This window comes from Danio aesculapii, chromosome 23, assembly GCF_903798145.1.
Source record: "Danio aesculapii chromosome 23, fDanAes4.1, whole genome shotgun sequence".
In the NCBI taxonomy this organism is placed as follows: domain Eukaryota; kingdom Metazoa; phylum Chordata; class Actinopteri; order Cypriniformes; family Danionidae; genus Danio; species Danio aesculapii.
In genome coordinates, this window is record NC_079457.1 from 41,956,087 (window position 1) to 41,971,158 (window position 15,072).

A 15,072-nucleotide genomic window follows, 5' to 3' on the forward strand; every position below is an offset into this window, starting at 1 on the left:
AAACATATGTAACCAACTGGTCCTATTCTACCTATTCCGTTCAGAGCTGCGATCCAACTGGTGATTCTTTGTATGGGAGTCGGTTGCTCTAACAAGGCAGCTAAAGACCATGGCCTCTAGTGTTTGTCGCTAGAGCACCATTAGAGGTCAGAGGAGTGAGGTTTACCTGCATAGCATTTCACAAGCAGGCCTCCGTTACACTTGCCCCTCTAAACCTCACTCCCATCCCGGATGAGCCCCCATGTGTAACCCACCGGTCCTACTGCACCCAACCTGATTTGAGCGTTGATTGAACCGATTCTTTGCATGAGAGTCAGTTGCTCTAACAAGGAGGCTCAAGACTAGCTAGTTGGTCTCCGATACACATAGTAAGTGTATTTATGCATGCACACTATAATCTGCGGTTTTACTCCTCAAATCTCCATATAGAAGCCAGAAACTAAAGGGTAAATGCTGCCAACCAATGATCAACTGTAAAAATGACACATTTTACATCTTCCCAACAGGGAAAACCACCAACAATCAAGAATGCATGATTATATGTCATCATAGCTTTGCAATCAAAAAAATGTCATTACAATAGAAGTCAATGGGGCAAAAACAGCCATGAACATAACAAAAGGGTAGCAAATTAGAACAGAACAGTTAATGATGTTATAGGATAATATATTATGATATGCAACTGCATTAAAATGTTCAGATGTGACCATACATGCATTTAGAATTATCATTTATGAATCTTCTATTCATCAAGGAGTCCTTATTGTGTGCCAAAATGGCAAATGTCTTACAGTTACCACAAAAGCAGCACAACTGATGTTCAGCATTGATAATCGTGTATTCTTAAGCAGCAGAGCATCATTTTATAATGATTTCTGAAGAATCATGTGAGGCTGATGACTGGAGTAAAGATGATCAAAAATTCAGCTTTGCCATCAAAGGAATACGTTTAATTTTTAAATGATATTTAAATAGAACATGGTTAGTTTGAATTGTAATATTATTTTACATAATGTAAATATATAGTGAGTATAAGAAACCTCTTTCAAAAACTAAAATGTGACTGACATTGATAATAGTGTGAACGCATTCATTCATTCATTCATTCATTTTTTTTTGGCTTAGTCCTTTTATAAATAAAGTGTCGCCACAGTGGAATGAACCGCCAACTTATCCAGCATATGTTTTACGCAGCAGATGCCCTTTCAGCCACAACCCAACACTGGGAAGTGTGAACACATATTATATATTATAAATATGTTAATATAATAAATGACCTTACCTAAATATTCAAAATGAACTTAAAATACTGACAAGCTAAACTAAAAACTAGAAAAACTCTGGTAAAACCTAAAGTCATACAGTAATAAGAACTTGAACAATAATGATAATTGAATTAAAAAAAAATGGAAATAAACTAGATTCAAAACTATTTAACCCAGGCAATTTTGCTCACTCACTCATTCACTATCCTTCGACTTAATTCCTGAATTATCAGTGGAATGAACCAGCAATTACTCTGCCATATGTTTTATGCAGCGGACGCCTCTCAGCCGCACAGGGAATCGTATCTATTGCTTAATTTATTTAGTTGTGTTATGTTGTAAATGTGCTGGGATGTTTAGTTGTGCTATGATGTTGTCGTGTTTGTTTTTTTATAGGTGTCATTGGCAGGCAGTGAGAGGCGCGTCCTGCTGCAGAATCTGCTGCCTGACACTCGCTACAGTGTGCTGGTGACTGCTGAATACCGCAGCAGAGAGGGCGGCAGCGCCTCTGCACAGGGCAAGACCAGTGAGTCACACACACACACACGCACACATATTAATACATTATCTGTAGAATGATAGTGTGTTCTGCGAATAGTTCACCGCCAAAACATTAATTCTGTCATAAACGATTTGCCCTCCACTTGTTTTAAATATGTTTGAGTTTCTTTCCTCTGTTGAACTTTTTTAAATTTTTCAAGAATGTTGGAAACTGGTAGCCATTGACTTCCATAGTATTTTTTCCTACTATGGATGTCAATAGCTACTGGTTTTCAACATTCTTAAAAATATCTTGTTTTGTAAAACAGAAAAAACTTAAGCCCTCCCCTTGTTGAGTTTCTTTACTTTGTTGAACACATATTTTTAAGAATGTTGGAAACTAGTAGCCATTGACATCCATGGTTTTTTCAATGGCTACCGATTGTCAACATTCTTAAAAATATCTTCTTTTTCGTACAACATAAAAGGTAACTCATTAATGTTAGAAACCACTTGAGTGCAAGTAAACAGTGAGTTACGTTTTAGTTGTGTCCAAAACTGCTTTATATCCACTTTATAGTGAACTATAACTTTTTACCACACAATTCACTCTGATTGGTTGAAATGCTTGATTTTGCAAAATCCAATTAGAGGGAGCATAAGAAGAAGAAACGTGCCTTTGCTGCACATTTCAAGTAAAGTCACCTTTATTTCTATAGTGCTTTATGAGCTGTATAATGTGTCAAACCCTTTTTACAAGGATGAAGAGTAGAATAAAAAAAGTCAGACAACAAACGTTCCTATTTGTGGGACATATAAAATTAAATTCATATTTTTAACCAGGAATACCTCAGAAATTACTTGAGGGCATTAGAAACCAAGCAAAAATAATAAATGATGTACTTTCTTAGGTTATTGTTGATAGCTTTTTTAGTAGTGTGCAGTATGTTATTTTAAATAATATTAATAATAGTGCATCCGGTAAGTATTCAAGGCGCTAGACTTTTTCCACATTTTTTTATGTTTCAACCATTTTAAAATTGATTACATTTATTTATTTCCTCGAAATTCTACACACAATACTTCAAAATGACACTGTGAAAAAAGTTTTTTTTTTAATTGTTGCAAATTTATTAAAAATAAAAAACCTGAAAAATCACATTAACACAAGTATTCACAGCCTTTGCTCAATATTTTGTTGATGCACCTTTGGCAGCAATTACAGCCTCAAGTCTTTTTGAATATGATGCCACAAGCTTGGCACGCCTGTCTTTGGGAACTTTTGCCCATTCCTCTTTGCAGTGCCTCTCAAGCTCTATCAGGTTGGATGGGAAACGACGGCGTACAGCCATTTTCAGATCTCTCCAGAGATGTTCAATAGGATTTAGGTCTGGGCTCTGGCTGGGCCACTCAAGGACATTCACCGAGTTGTTGAGAAGCCACTCTATTGATATTTTGGCGGTGTCCTTTGGGTCATTATCCTGCTGGAAGATGAACCGTCACCCCAGTCTGAGTTCAAGAGCACTCTGAAGCAGGTTTTCATTCAGGATGTCTCTGTACATTGATGCATTAATCTTTCCCTCTATCCTGACTAGTCTTCCAGTTCCTGCTGCTGAAAAAAAATCCCCACATCATGGTCTGATGATGAGCGGTGTCTGGTTTTCTCCAAACGTAACACCTGGCATTCACTCCAAAAAGTTCAATTTTAGTCTCATCAGACCAGAGAATTTTGTTTCTTATAGTCTGAGAGTCCTTCAGATGCCTTTTGGTAAATTCCAGGCAGTGAGTGGTTTCCATCTGGCCACTCTACCATACAGGCCTGATTGGTGGATTACTGCACAAATGGTTGTCCCTCTGTAAGGTTCTCCTCTCTCCACAAAAGAACACTGGAGCTCAGACAGAGTGACCATCGGGTTATTGATCACCTGACTAAGGCCCTTTTCCCCCGATCACTCAGCTTAGATTGACCGGCCAGCTCTAGGCAGTGATGAGTCTTGGTGGTTCCAAAAATCTTCCACTTATGGATGATGGAGGCTACTGTGCTCATTGGAACTCTCAGAGCAGCAGAAATGTTTCTGTAACCTTTCCCAGCCTTGTGCCTCGGGATAATCCTGTTTCGGAGGTCTACAGACAATTAATTTGTCTCCATGCTGGGTTTGTACTTTGACATGCACTGTCAACCCTGGGAACTCGAATTAAGCTGCTGAAACATCTCAGGAATGATTAGTGGAAACAGAATGTACCTGAGCTCAATTTAGAGCTACACGTCAAAGGCTGTGAATAATTATGTACGTGATTTTTTTCAGGTTTTTAATTTTTAATATATTTGCAACAATTTCCAAAAATCTTTTTTCACATTGTCATTTTGCGATATTGTGGGTAGAATTTTGTGGAAAAAATTAATTAAATCCATTTTGGAATAAGGCTGTAACATAAACAAATGTGGAAAATGTGAAACGCCATGAATACTTATGTTAGTTAACTAATGAAACCTTGTTGTAAAGTGAGATGTATTTTATATACTATGTTGTATTTAATTTGACAAACAAATAAAAATAAACATTTATATCCAAATATAATACAATTTAATTACATGTATAATTAGCAAGTTTTATTTGTTATAAAATAACATAAACAAATGTGACAAATTAACAGAGATTTTAAATTCATAAATCAAAAAAAAAAGGAAATATTACAGGATGGTAGGTGTGTAATGTTCATGATGAAATTGTCCGTAACAGTCTCCTCGCTGCCTCGCACTATTTATCACTTTCCGATTTCTTTCACTCGTTTTAGTTCCCTCTTTCCTGATACAGTCCACTATACTGTCATATACTGTACAAGTGATTGAGTGAGTGCTTTTGGACACGGTTTGTGTTTGTCTCTCTGCACCTCAGCCAGTCTGCGGGTGAGCAGTGTGAGTGTGGTTCGTTCAGACCACTCCAGCATATGTGTGTCCTGGAGGCCCGTTCCAGCGGTCAGCGGATATCGCATAGTCATCCAGGCCCTCAGAGGTGGCAGCTCACAAATCAACAATCATAACACTTTTTATTTATTGTTCATAGTGTACAACCAGATTATAAACTTCTGTATGTTTGTGTTTCAGAAAAGCAGACTAAAGAGGAGATGGTGGATGCTTCCAGCAGCAGTCACTGTTTGTCTGAGCTGCAGCCTGAAACCGTGTACCGCATCAGTGTTCATTCACGTCTGGGAGCCGTAGAGGGCGCTGCTGTCACCATTCTTCACCCCACAGGTCAGATATACAGCACTGATGTATAGAAATGACTGATATGATGATTTGGTAATTAGTAACACCATGCAATTCTCTATTAAAGCTACTGCTCCAGTGAGAGTTCAAGTTCCTCCTGGACTGCATCCCATTCAGAGAGAAGGTAAGAGTTGCAGCAGTATAAAACTGAACAAGTATTTTAACGACGATTTTAAATAGAAACATCTAGGGTGTGAACTACGGGGGAGCTTGGCTTAGGCTCCCTGAAAACATGATTTGTGAAATTTTGGGGGGGTCTCAAAAAATATTGACTGTGTTATTTTGACGTGCGGGTTCAGTATTGTGTAATGTGATCATGGATTATTATTAAGTGTAAAAATATAATTAATTTATGCATGATGGCGATTTACACCACTTAAAAAAAATGATTACTACACATGCTATTCTTGTCAGGAGCATTAAGGTGTGGGGGCTGTTGAGTCCAGTCATGTCAAAGACTGACAGCCAGTTATCATGGATGATTATAACATAACAACAACAAACACAATTGTTCCCCTCACACTTGTTTAATTTGTAATAATAATAATATATATATTATTATAATATATATAATATATAAGGATATATAATAATAAGGATATTATTATAATATATAATAATAATATATAATATATATATATATATATATATATATATATATATATATATATATATATATATATATATATATATATATATATATATATATATTACACACCGAAATAAATCTCTTTTTTTCCTAATCGGTTTAGAAATAATATTTTGCTTTTAAATAGTAATGGTCATGTGCTTACCTATTTAGAGTTTCTAGAAAAATTTTCCCTTTATATACCTGTTAAAGAGTATATGATGATAATTAAATGTATTCTCTCAGAGCTTAAGAAATTATTAGGAAATGATATAGTTCAAAATACAAATTTAGATTTTAGTCTTAAATTGGAAGGTATAAATTTAAAGGGCACCTATGGTGAAAAATCTACTTTTCAAGCTGTTTGGACAGACATATGTGTAGGTATAGTGTATAGACCGTCATATTGGGGTGGTATAAACACACCCTATCCTTTTTTTTTTCAATTTAACAACATAAAAACGGTGGACCAATTGGAGCGGTTTTGAGACCGACCACAACTTAATGTAGCAGTGTGGGACCCCCCCGCCCACCGAATTCATTGACAGCTGCGTATTAATCTCTGTAGTAAAGCGTATAATCATATAAACAAGACAGGATGATGTAAAGCAACCATGAAGGTGTGGTCAGTTTGCTGTGATCATCAATCATCATCAAATGTGATCAAGAGTGAGTTTTACAAGTTTAAACGTTTTTAAAACAGTGCACGTGTGTAATGAATTACAGCGATTTACTTTAGATTTACGTCATCACCACAACCGCATGTCAGAACAATTATAAAAGCAGACGATTCAATCCCGGTTTGTGGACGTTAAATCAGGTTTATTTTGTACATTAACATAACAGATATCCATACAGCAGTGGATATTAACCTGTATCCTGTCACATTTCTGTGTGTGTGTGTGTGTGTGTGTGCGTGCGTGCGTGCGTGTGTGAACTTTGAAACGACATTGTGTGGGACTTATCGTTGCAACTCCACGACAAATGCATCAAATACTCATTGGCAAAGTTCTTACTGTAGTATTTCTCACAAACTTTACGTGAGATCTTCTTCCTTCATGTCTGTCTGTTGTTTGACGCAGCCAAGGGAGGAGATTAAGGCACACTGACAGGCACGTGGAAACGGTGGGCGTGAAGGACTAGCCTTAAAGGCGCAGCATGCAAAAACCGCTACCTGCTGCTTAGAGCTATACAATAGAAACTTATGAAAGGTGTAATAAATAATCTAATGGGTGTTTTGAGCTGAAACTTTACAAACACATTCTGGAGACACAAAAGACTTATATTAAATCTGGAAAAAGAGGTAACCTAGGTGCCCTTTAAAAGAAAAAATAATTTAATAATAATTATTTTAGAATGATTTGCCGGATTGTCAGTGTTCCCTGAGCCATTGGTTTTTGGTGATCACAATTTCAAGATGTCAACTGGAATGAGACTTTTAAGATTTCCAGATGTTTTTGTAAAACAAATAAAATTATAGAGGTATCATTTAAAATTGTTCATAGTATTTATCCTGTAAAACAGGTAATTGCAAAATGTTGTAAAGATGTTAATTTAAAATGTGCTTTCTGTAATGATAAAGAAGAGAGTATTGTTCATTTATTTTATGATTGTATTTATACACCATTGTTTTGGTGTGATATTTTCTTTTTTGTTAAGCAGAGTAGGAATATTGCATTGGAATACAAAGAAAAAGATGTTTTATTTTTTATGAGAATACAGTCGGCTTCAAAATTTGGTGTATTGTTAATTTGCTCATTATATATGGAAAAAAAATGTATTCATAGGTGTAAATAGGCAGTAAAAAAATTATTTTACTCACTTTAAAATAGAAATAGGTCATTGCCTATGTACGATAAAAGAAACAAAAAATAGAAAATACTTTCAATGGTGTTTCTTTCATTTTCCAGTTCGCGATTATGTTTTAGCGGAGTGAAAAGTGAGATCCCATGACATTCCATAGGCCTATGTAAAATAAAAGCAGTATTTGCTGTCTTTAATGCCATTCTTGGGCTTATAGAGCGAATAGAAAAATAATAGGCTACATGACAAGGTTATTTATTTTAAGTTAAGTGAAACATATTTGTGCTTGTTGATTTTATATAAGTGAATGTATTCCTCTCTCAGAAGCACTGCAGGGAAAATTAGACAATGATGTTCTGTAGGCTGCTGTTGTTTGTGTATATTAAAGTAAATCCCTCAAAAGATATTTTCAAGGGTCAAAAAAAGTTATTGATGGAATAACAAGCACTGCAGCGAGAAAATAACCCAAAACTATCGTGGTGTTTTGTTCATTTAGCCTACATTGTAATATTAGTTACAATTATATAAATATTTGTTGTATATTTATAGTTTTTTGTTTATACATGGCTGTTTAAGGACAGGGATCCTGTGTGTTTTAAAGCCTACATCATTGTTGCAAGGAACTCTGAAGATCACCCAACCCCCGCCTCCCCCCTGGTTATTTTTAGTGGATCAGTATCTTTTTCTTTGTCTAACAATTGAAGCTTGATTTTCTTAAGTTTTCTTCTTTTCTTTAAGTGTGAATAGGACTTTTAGTTTTACCAAAAAAGCAGCTTTCTTTAAACTTAACATGCTGCCTTTGTTTTTTTTATTTTCAGTGTGTCCTGAGATGACAGTCAGAAATTATGTGCTTAAAGGTATGATCATATTTACTGTACATCTTATTTATATATAGTTAAAACTGAAGTGAGTTTTGTCAAGTATTGCCACGACTTCCCCATGTTCATGCAGTTTCTGGGAGTGAAATCCATATCCTTGGTGCTCCTAGATCCAGGGTCTATTGTACGTTCTAACTAAGTTTTTTTTTCCAGACAGGCCTGTATTTAAAGCCTGCATAATTTCCAAATTTACAATATTTATTTTGATAGCACACATTGTTAGTCTTTAGGTGAACAATTAATCTGTGCAATCAAGTTAATCCACTGAAATCCACAGTTTGTTTTGGTCATCTTTTATGAAAATCTACCTATACTACCTATATATAAATATACAGTTAAAGTCAGAATTATTAGCCCTCCTTTGAATTTTTTTTTTCTTTTTTAAATATTTCCCAAATGATGTTTAACAGATCAAGGAAATTTTTACAGTGTGTCTGATAATATTTTATCTTCTGGAGAAAGTCTTATTTGTTTTATTTCGGCTAGAATAAAAGCAGTTTTTAATTTTTTAAAAACCATTTTAAGGTCAAAATTATTAGCCCCTTTAAGCTAATTTTTTGATAGTCTACAGTACAAACATTGTTATACAATAACTTGCCTAATTACCCTAACCTGCCTAGTTAACCTGATTAACCTAGTTAAGCCTTTAAATGTGACTTTAAGCTGTATAGAAGTGTCTTGAAAATTATCTAGTCAAATATTATTTACTGTATTAAATCAGGTATTAGAAATAAGTTATTAAAACTATTATGTTTAGAAATGTGTTGAAGAAAATCTCTCTGTTAAACAGAAATTGGGGAAAAAAATAAACGGGCTAATTATTCAGGGGGCTAATAATTCTGACATTAACTGTATGTATAGATATATATATATATATATGTGTGTGTATGTAATTTTATCAAACTATGCACTTTCATTAGAAATATTTTTAAAAGATCTTTATTATACTTGTGCCAAACACACAAACTGTACAAAATGTTAAAGTGCTTGTGTGTGCCTCTTTGTTTAGGCTTCAACATGATGGAAGCATTCGGTCTTACTCAGAGAGCTCACTCTACTATTGAAGGAGTAGCAGCTGAACCTTTCATCTTCAGCACTTTACCCAGCTACACTCTTTACAGAGACGTACAGCTCACCCAGAGCACAGGGTAAGAAACACAAGCACACATTATCAAACATCCCAGTTTATACATCCATTGGTCACTGTTCAAACCCTGCGCATCTGTCTCAGCTTCATCCACCCGGCCGGCTTTTCTCCAGAGCACACCATCAGTATGGTCTTCAGGCTCCTGCAGGATTCACCCAGAGAACCCTTCGCCCTCTGGCAGCTCACCGACAATGACTTCCAGCCCAAAATGGGGGTTGTGCTGGACCGTGAGTGCCTGGATATTTCCTAAACAATCAGGAATGGTTCCAGATCAGTAGAATTCACATCATATGTGTGCATCTGCAGTAGTTAAAGTGTTAAACATCAAGTTAGGATCATGGTTAGGACCAACAATTACAATTAGAAATTGTTGAGCGTGTGTTTTAATTGAAATTTCTGGATTAATTACAAAGTTTAACAATAAAAAGGAGTGAAAGTTTGCATGTGTTTTAAACGGGAATAGTTCACCCCAAATGAAAATGTACTTACTATTTACTCACTCTCAAGTGGTTTCAAAACTTAGAGTTTCTTTCTTCTGTTAAACAAAAAAGACAATGTTTAGTTCAAAAGCTGCAACCATTGAGTTCATCGTAGGAAAAAACAAATATCACATGTTGATATGATATGCATAATGCAGATATTATAACAATCTTTCGATGAACAACACACACCTTGTGCTCTCGCACTGCACAGCTGTAATGTAATGTAAAACTAGCTGAAAACGGAGCGGCGGAAGTCTACCGCCGGTTTCATATCAAAATGAAAGGAGACTGAGGTGATCATTTAGTAGTGTACAGTTAATGAGCTAATCGCAAAACATTTAGGAGGCTGAAGAGAAATATAGGAGGGCTAAAGCGACGCCCATGCTGTTTTATCATTTTACCTGAGCGTTTCAGCGAGACATCATCACTCAGTTGACTTTTCGTAGTCTTCGAAAAACTCACGAAACTTTCTCACAGCTGCTGCGCTCGTCAGGGGACGGAGAATGGCGCGATTTATACAAAATGCACCAATTGTAACAAATTAAGATGCGAGTTAAAAAAACATCTGGTGTACAGTTAAAGGGGACGCAAATACATGTAAATTAGGGAAGTCTAATCTGCAAAACAAGTGAGTATACCGAGGGTATACGCAATTATTGATCCTCAGAAGTCGTAATACCCAAACAGCTCGTGGGAAAAAGTAGGCATACGGAGTATACGTGCGTATAGCCCCGACTACACCACTGCTGTGGAGGTCAGTGGTTAAAGCTTAAAATATCATCTTTTGTGTTCAATAGAAGAATCTCAAAGAGGTGAAGTGTGAGAGAATGATGTTGGAATTGTTTGGGTGAACTGTCCTTTTAAGACCAATTATTGTGTAAATATACCAAGTGAGTTTAAAACATTCAGGTACAAGAAATAATAATGTTTGCAATAGGGCTGTGAAATTAATCAAAAAATAATTTTGATTTCAATTTTGGCATCCAACACTATGAAGAAACAGTAATCAAGATAAAATGATTATTGCATCATATACTGTACATTCGTTCCTCCGCTAAGCACAGTTTTACATGGATATCAGTGTATTAGGAAGTGTATTCGATTTATTAATTTTTCCAATAGCATGAAAGAGCCTCAGAGATGTGATCTTTTATCTTAATGGTCAAATTAAATACACATAAATGGTCAAATACATGCAAACATTTGTCCAAATTTGGCATTTAGTGATTATTCATATAAACCCTTGTCTGTTGTGTGTAGATTTGAGAATGAAAATGCATGTGTCACAGTAAATTGGACCCATGCAGTATTTAAAGTGACATGTGGCTGTATTCCTGCTGCCAACTGTGTTTATCATTACTAATCAAACAACAAAAGACTAGGACAGTGATTTGTTCTTGCTTTAATTGCTTGATTAATAATGATGCTGTGGACTTTTGAGATTTAATAAGAAACAATGCTCACAGTGAATACTTAATGTTACGCTCCGACCAGTCAAGGGTTGGCAGGAACAATAACAAAAGTATAAATTAAAGTTTTAAATATTAAATTTAGGGTTTTTCCCGTCTCCTGTCCCAGCTCACAATAATCACAGCCAGTTTATCAAGCAATAACAATGTTTTTTTTTTTTTTTTTAAAGATCTCGGAAGGGAATCCAGGCCAAAGTAATAAACAAAAAGACAACTAATATGCTGGGAAATAATCCTAACTTGCCTGCTAAAATAAAGAACCCCAAATAAAATTACAACAAAACTTTCCTTTCTGCCACAAACCAGAAGAAAACAGGATTTCAAAGTAAATGGCGATTCCCAACCTACAGCTTTAATTATCCAAAAATAATATATAGTTTTAATATAAATGAAAACAAAGCACACAGGCTCAAATGAAATATGGCGAAAAAGAAATAACGATTTGTCAGCTAACACTAATGCAACAAATAATCTGGGGCATAGGAGACGCATGGAACAACAACAACAGCAGCAGCATCGGCTGCAGCAACAACAACGGAGCTTTGCGCCCTGCACCAAGCAGAAGATCCATACTTTGTTCCTCTCCTCCACTTATATACGCTCCCGCTCACAACACAGCTGGACCCAATCAAGCGCAGTGCTTGAGAGGGAGAGAGAGAGACCTGTGCATGCTCCACAGCACACAACACAACATCAGCTATTCCATCCAAATGCATAAACAAAATACAAATCTATATATACAGTTGAAGTCATAATTATTAGCCCCCCCTTTGATTTAAATTTTTTTTTTTTAATATATATTTCCCAAATGATGTTTAACAGAGCAAAGAAATTTTCACAGTATGCCTGGTCATATTATTTCTTCTGGAGAAGATGTTATTTGTTTTATTTCAGCTAGAATAAAAGCAGTTTTTAATTTATTTACTTTTAACTTTTTTAACTTTAATTTTTTTTTTTTTTTAAGGTCATTTTAAGGTAAAAATTATAGCCCCTCTAAGCTATATTTTTTTCCATAGTCTACAGAACCTAACCTGCCTAGTTAATCTAATTAACCTAGTGAAGCCTCTAAATGTCACTTTAAGCTGTATAGAAATGTCTTGAAAATTATCTAGTCAAATATTATTTACTGTCATCATGGCAAAGATAAAATAAATCAGTTATTAGAAATGAGTTATTAAAACTATTATGTTTAGAAATGTGTTAGAAATCTCTCCGTTAAACAGAAATTGTGTAAAAAAAATAAACAGAAGGGCTAATAATGCAGGGGGGCTAATAATGCTGACTTCAACTGTATATATGTATATGTTTATATATATATATACATGTTTATAAATATGAAATAAATAAACCAATAATTATGTTCTTGAACGTAACATTTAATTTAACTGAAATATAGTTGAATAAATGAAAAACATTTGTAGGCATATCTTTTTATTCTATAGTATTTGGCCTTTTTTTTACAATTATTTTCAATATTTTTGAAGATTTTTTTGTTTCTTTCTTTCTTTACTGTGTTTGGTTTTAGTTACCTATCCTGCTGTGATATTGAGAATTGTGAGTTTTCCATGGTCTCTAAAATGTATGATGGGTGTGATAGCAACCTTATTTTCAGAAAAATACATTTATTATAAATCTTGAAATGAATCAGTCCGAAAAGGTTTTGGCCATCCCACTCACAATTGCTTTAAATAATTGACATCACCCAAATATTGACCAAAATAATCATAATTTGAACTCCACAGTAAAACATCAAGCAAATTGTATTATTTATTATTTATTTACTTAATATTATTTATTAAGTAATTTATTATAAAATCACCAGTTATTCTTTTCAAACAGAGATATTAAAATCATCTGGTCAACTTGTTTTCATTTCAAAATATAAGTCTCAACAAAACAAAATACCTCATCAAGTTCATGCGATTTTCCTTCTCTGTTTTGTTATTTAGCCGAGAAGAAAGTTCTGCTGTATTTCAGTCTAGACTACAAAGGAGAGATCCAGGAACTGACTTTTGACCAGCCACAAGTCCACTCAATTTTCTATGGCAGCTTTCACAAGGTTTGTGAAAATAATAATAAAAAAATGAACTATTTCTGACACATTTCAAAGCATTTTATCTTTAAATAAACAAAATTGAAATCAGAACATACATCTACTTAAATAAATGTAATTATTGCACGAAAAGCTTCAGTTAAAAGTTTCATGATAGATCTGAGAAAGAAGAAAAGATGTTGGATGCAGCTGCCCTGATTCTTCTGTTCTCTTTGTCTGATTTGATTGGCAGATTCATTTATCGGTGAGTCAGGTGAGTGTGTCACTGTCTGTGGATTGCCAGCGGGTTGGAGAAAGACCCGCACGGCCCTTAGGAACCTTACCCACTGATGGCTTTGAGATGCTTGGCAAACTAGTGAAGACACGTGGACCTCACAGCGGATCTGCAGCCGTAAGTCTCACTTTATGACCAGAAATATACTGATTATAAAGTTCAAATACCAAAAAAATACAAAGAGTATATAAACTCTGCCCTTCAAAGGTGTTTTTTTATATATATATTTTTTGTCTACTATGCTTAATAAGACAAAAAGACTGAATTTACTGGATTTGATAATAAAGATTTAAATTTTGCAAACCATTATTCAAATTTAACAATATTTGGTTACACTTTAACAATTCATTTAACTACTGAGTAATATTAGGATGAGGGTTAGGGATATTTGCATGTAATTATGCATAACTAATTGTATTTAATTACTATAGTGAATACATGTGTCACCTAATATTAAAAAAATGTATTCCTGTGATGGCAAAATTTTGATCCCCAGTCTTTAATGTCACGTCATCCTTCAGAAATCATTATAATATGCTGATTTGCTGCTCAAGAAAGAAACATTTCTTATTTCTATGCTTACTTTTTTCATTTTTTTATTTCTATGATAAATACAGTTTAAAATATCCACAGTATCATTTTTGTAACATTCAAAACGTCCTTTAAACTTATGTCTTTGCTAAATAAAAGTTCATTTTGTATTCCTATTATATTGTATTCATCTCCAGTTTCAGCTGCAGTCCTTTGAGATTGTGTGCAACACTACTTGGGCGTCAGAAGACAGCTGCTGTGATCTGCCCTCACAGGTACGCCATATGTTGTGCTGACATCTCAGTATGAATGACTTCATATAGTACATGATGCTGTAAAGCTGCTGCTGCTGAATGTCGAGTGTCACTCTCTGTTCTCTAGAGAGACGAGGAGAGCTGTCCGGCCACTGCTTATGCCTGCACCTGCACCACAGATGTCCCAGGAGCACCTGGAGACACTGGGCCATCTGTGAGGCTACAACTCTGCTTTTTAAAACTAACATTAACATTGTAGAAAGCTTGTATTGGTATAATTAGTGCTGTAATAATTATTAGTGTAATGATATGCTTGTTCAGGGGAAACCTGGTGTTCGTGGTGAGAAGGGGGAGAAGGGAGAAGTGGGACAAAAGGTAAGGCACAGAAATAAATTAGAATAAAATAGACATTCTATAATAAATAAAACAATTCTCAAGTAGATTAAACAATATATAAAGGTTTAAGTGAAACTGAATTCAAATAATGTGCAGATAAGCTGTTTTTATAGTGTAGTGTGTTTAATGTGCTGCATCGGTAAA

The 15,072-nt window shown here is 34.9% G+C and overlaps 1 protein-coding gene across 1 annotated transcript in view; it reads left to right on the forward strand.

Annotated features, from left to right (window-relative positions):
- Window positions 1-15,072, forward strand: part of LOC130217696 (collagen alpha-1(XX) chain) — a 65,693-nt gene that overhangs the window by 43,248 nt on the left and 7,373 nt on the right. The window contains exons 20-31 of the mRNA XM_056449862.1: window positions 1,662-1,791; window positions 4,643-4,759; window positions 4,852-4,998; window positions 5,081-5,137; window positions 8,263-8,301; window positions 9,332-9,470; window positions 9,554-9,696; window positions 13,370-13,479; window positions 13,706-13,864; window positions 14,476-14,553; window positions 14,660-14,746; window positions 14,854-14,907. Coding sequence (XP_056305837.1) covers window positions 1,662-1,791; window positions 4,643-4,759; window positions 4,852-4,998; window positions 5,081-5,137; window positions 8,263-8,301; window positions 9,332-9,470; window positions 9,554-9,696; window positions 13,370-13,479; window positions 13,706-13,864; window positions 14,476-14,553; window positions 14,660-14,746; window positions 14,854-14,907 — 1,260 coding nt within the window. The remainder of the gene's footprint in view (window positions 1-1,661; window positions 1,792-4,642; window positions 4,760-4,851; window positions 4,999-5,080; window positions 5,138-8,262; window positions 8,302-9,331; window positions 9,471-9,553; window positions 9,697-13,369; window positions 13,480-13,705; window positions 13,865-14,475; window positions 14,554-14,659; window positions 14,747-14,853; window positions 14,908-15,072) is intronic.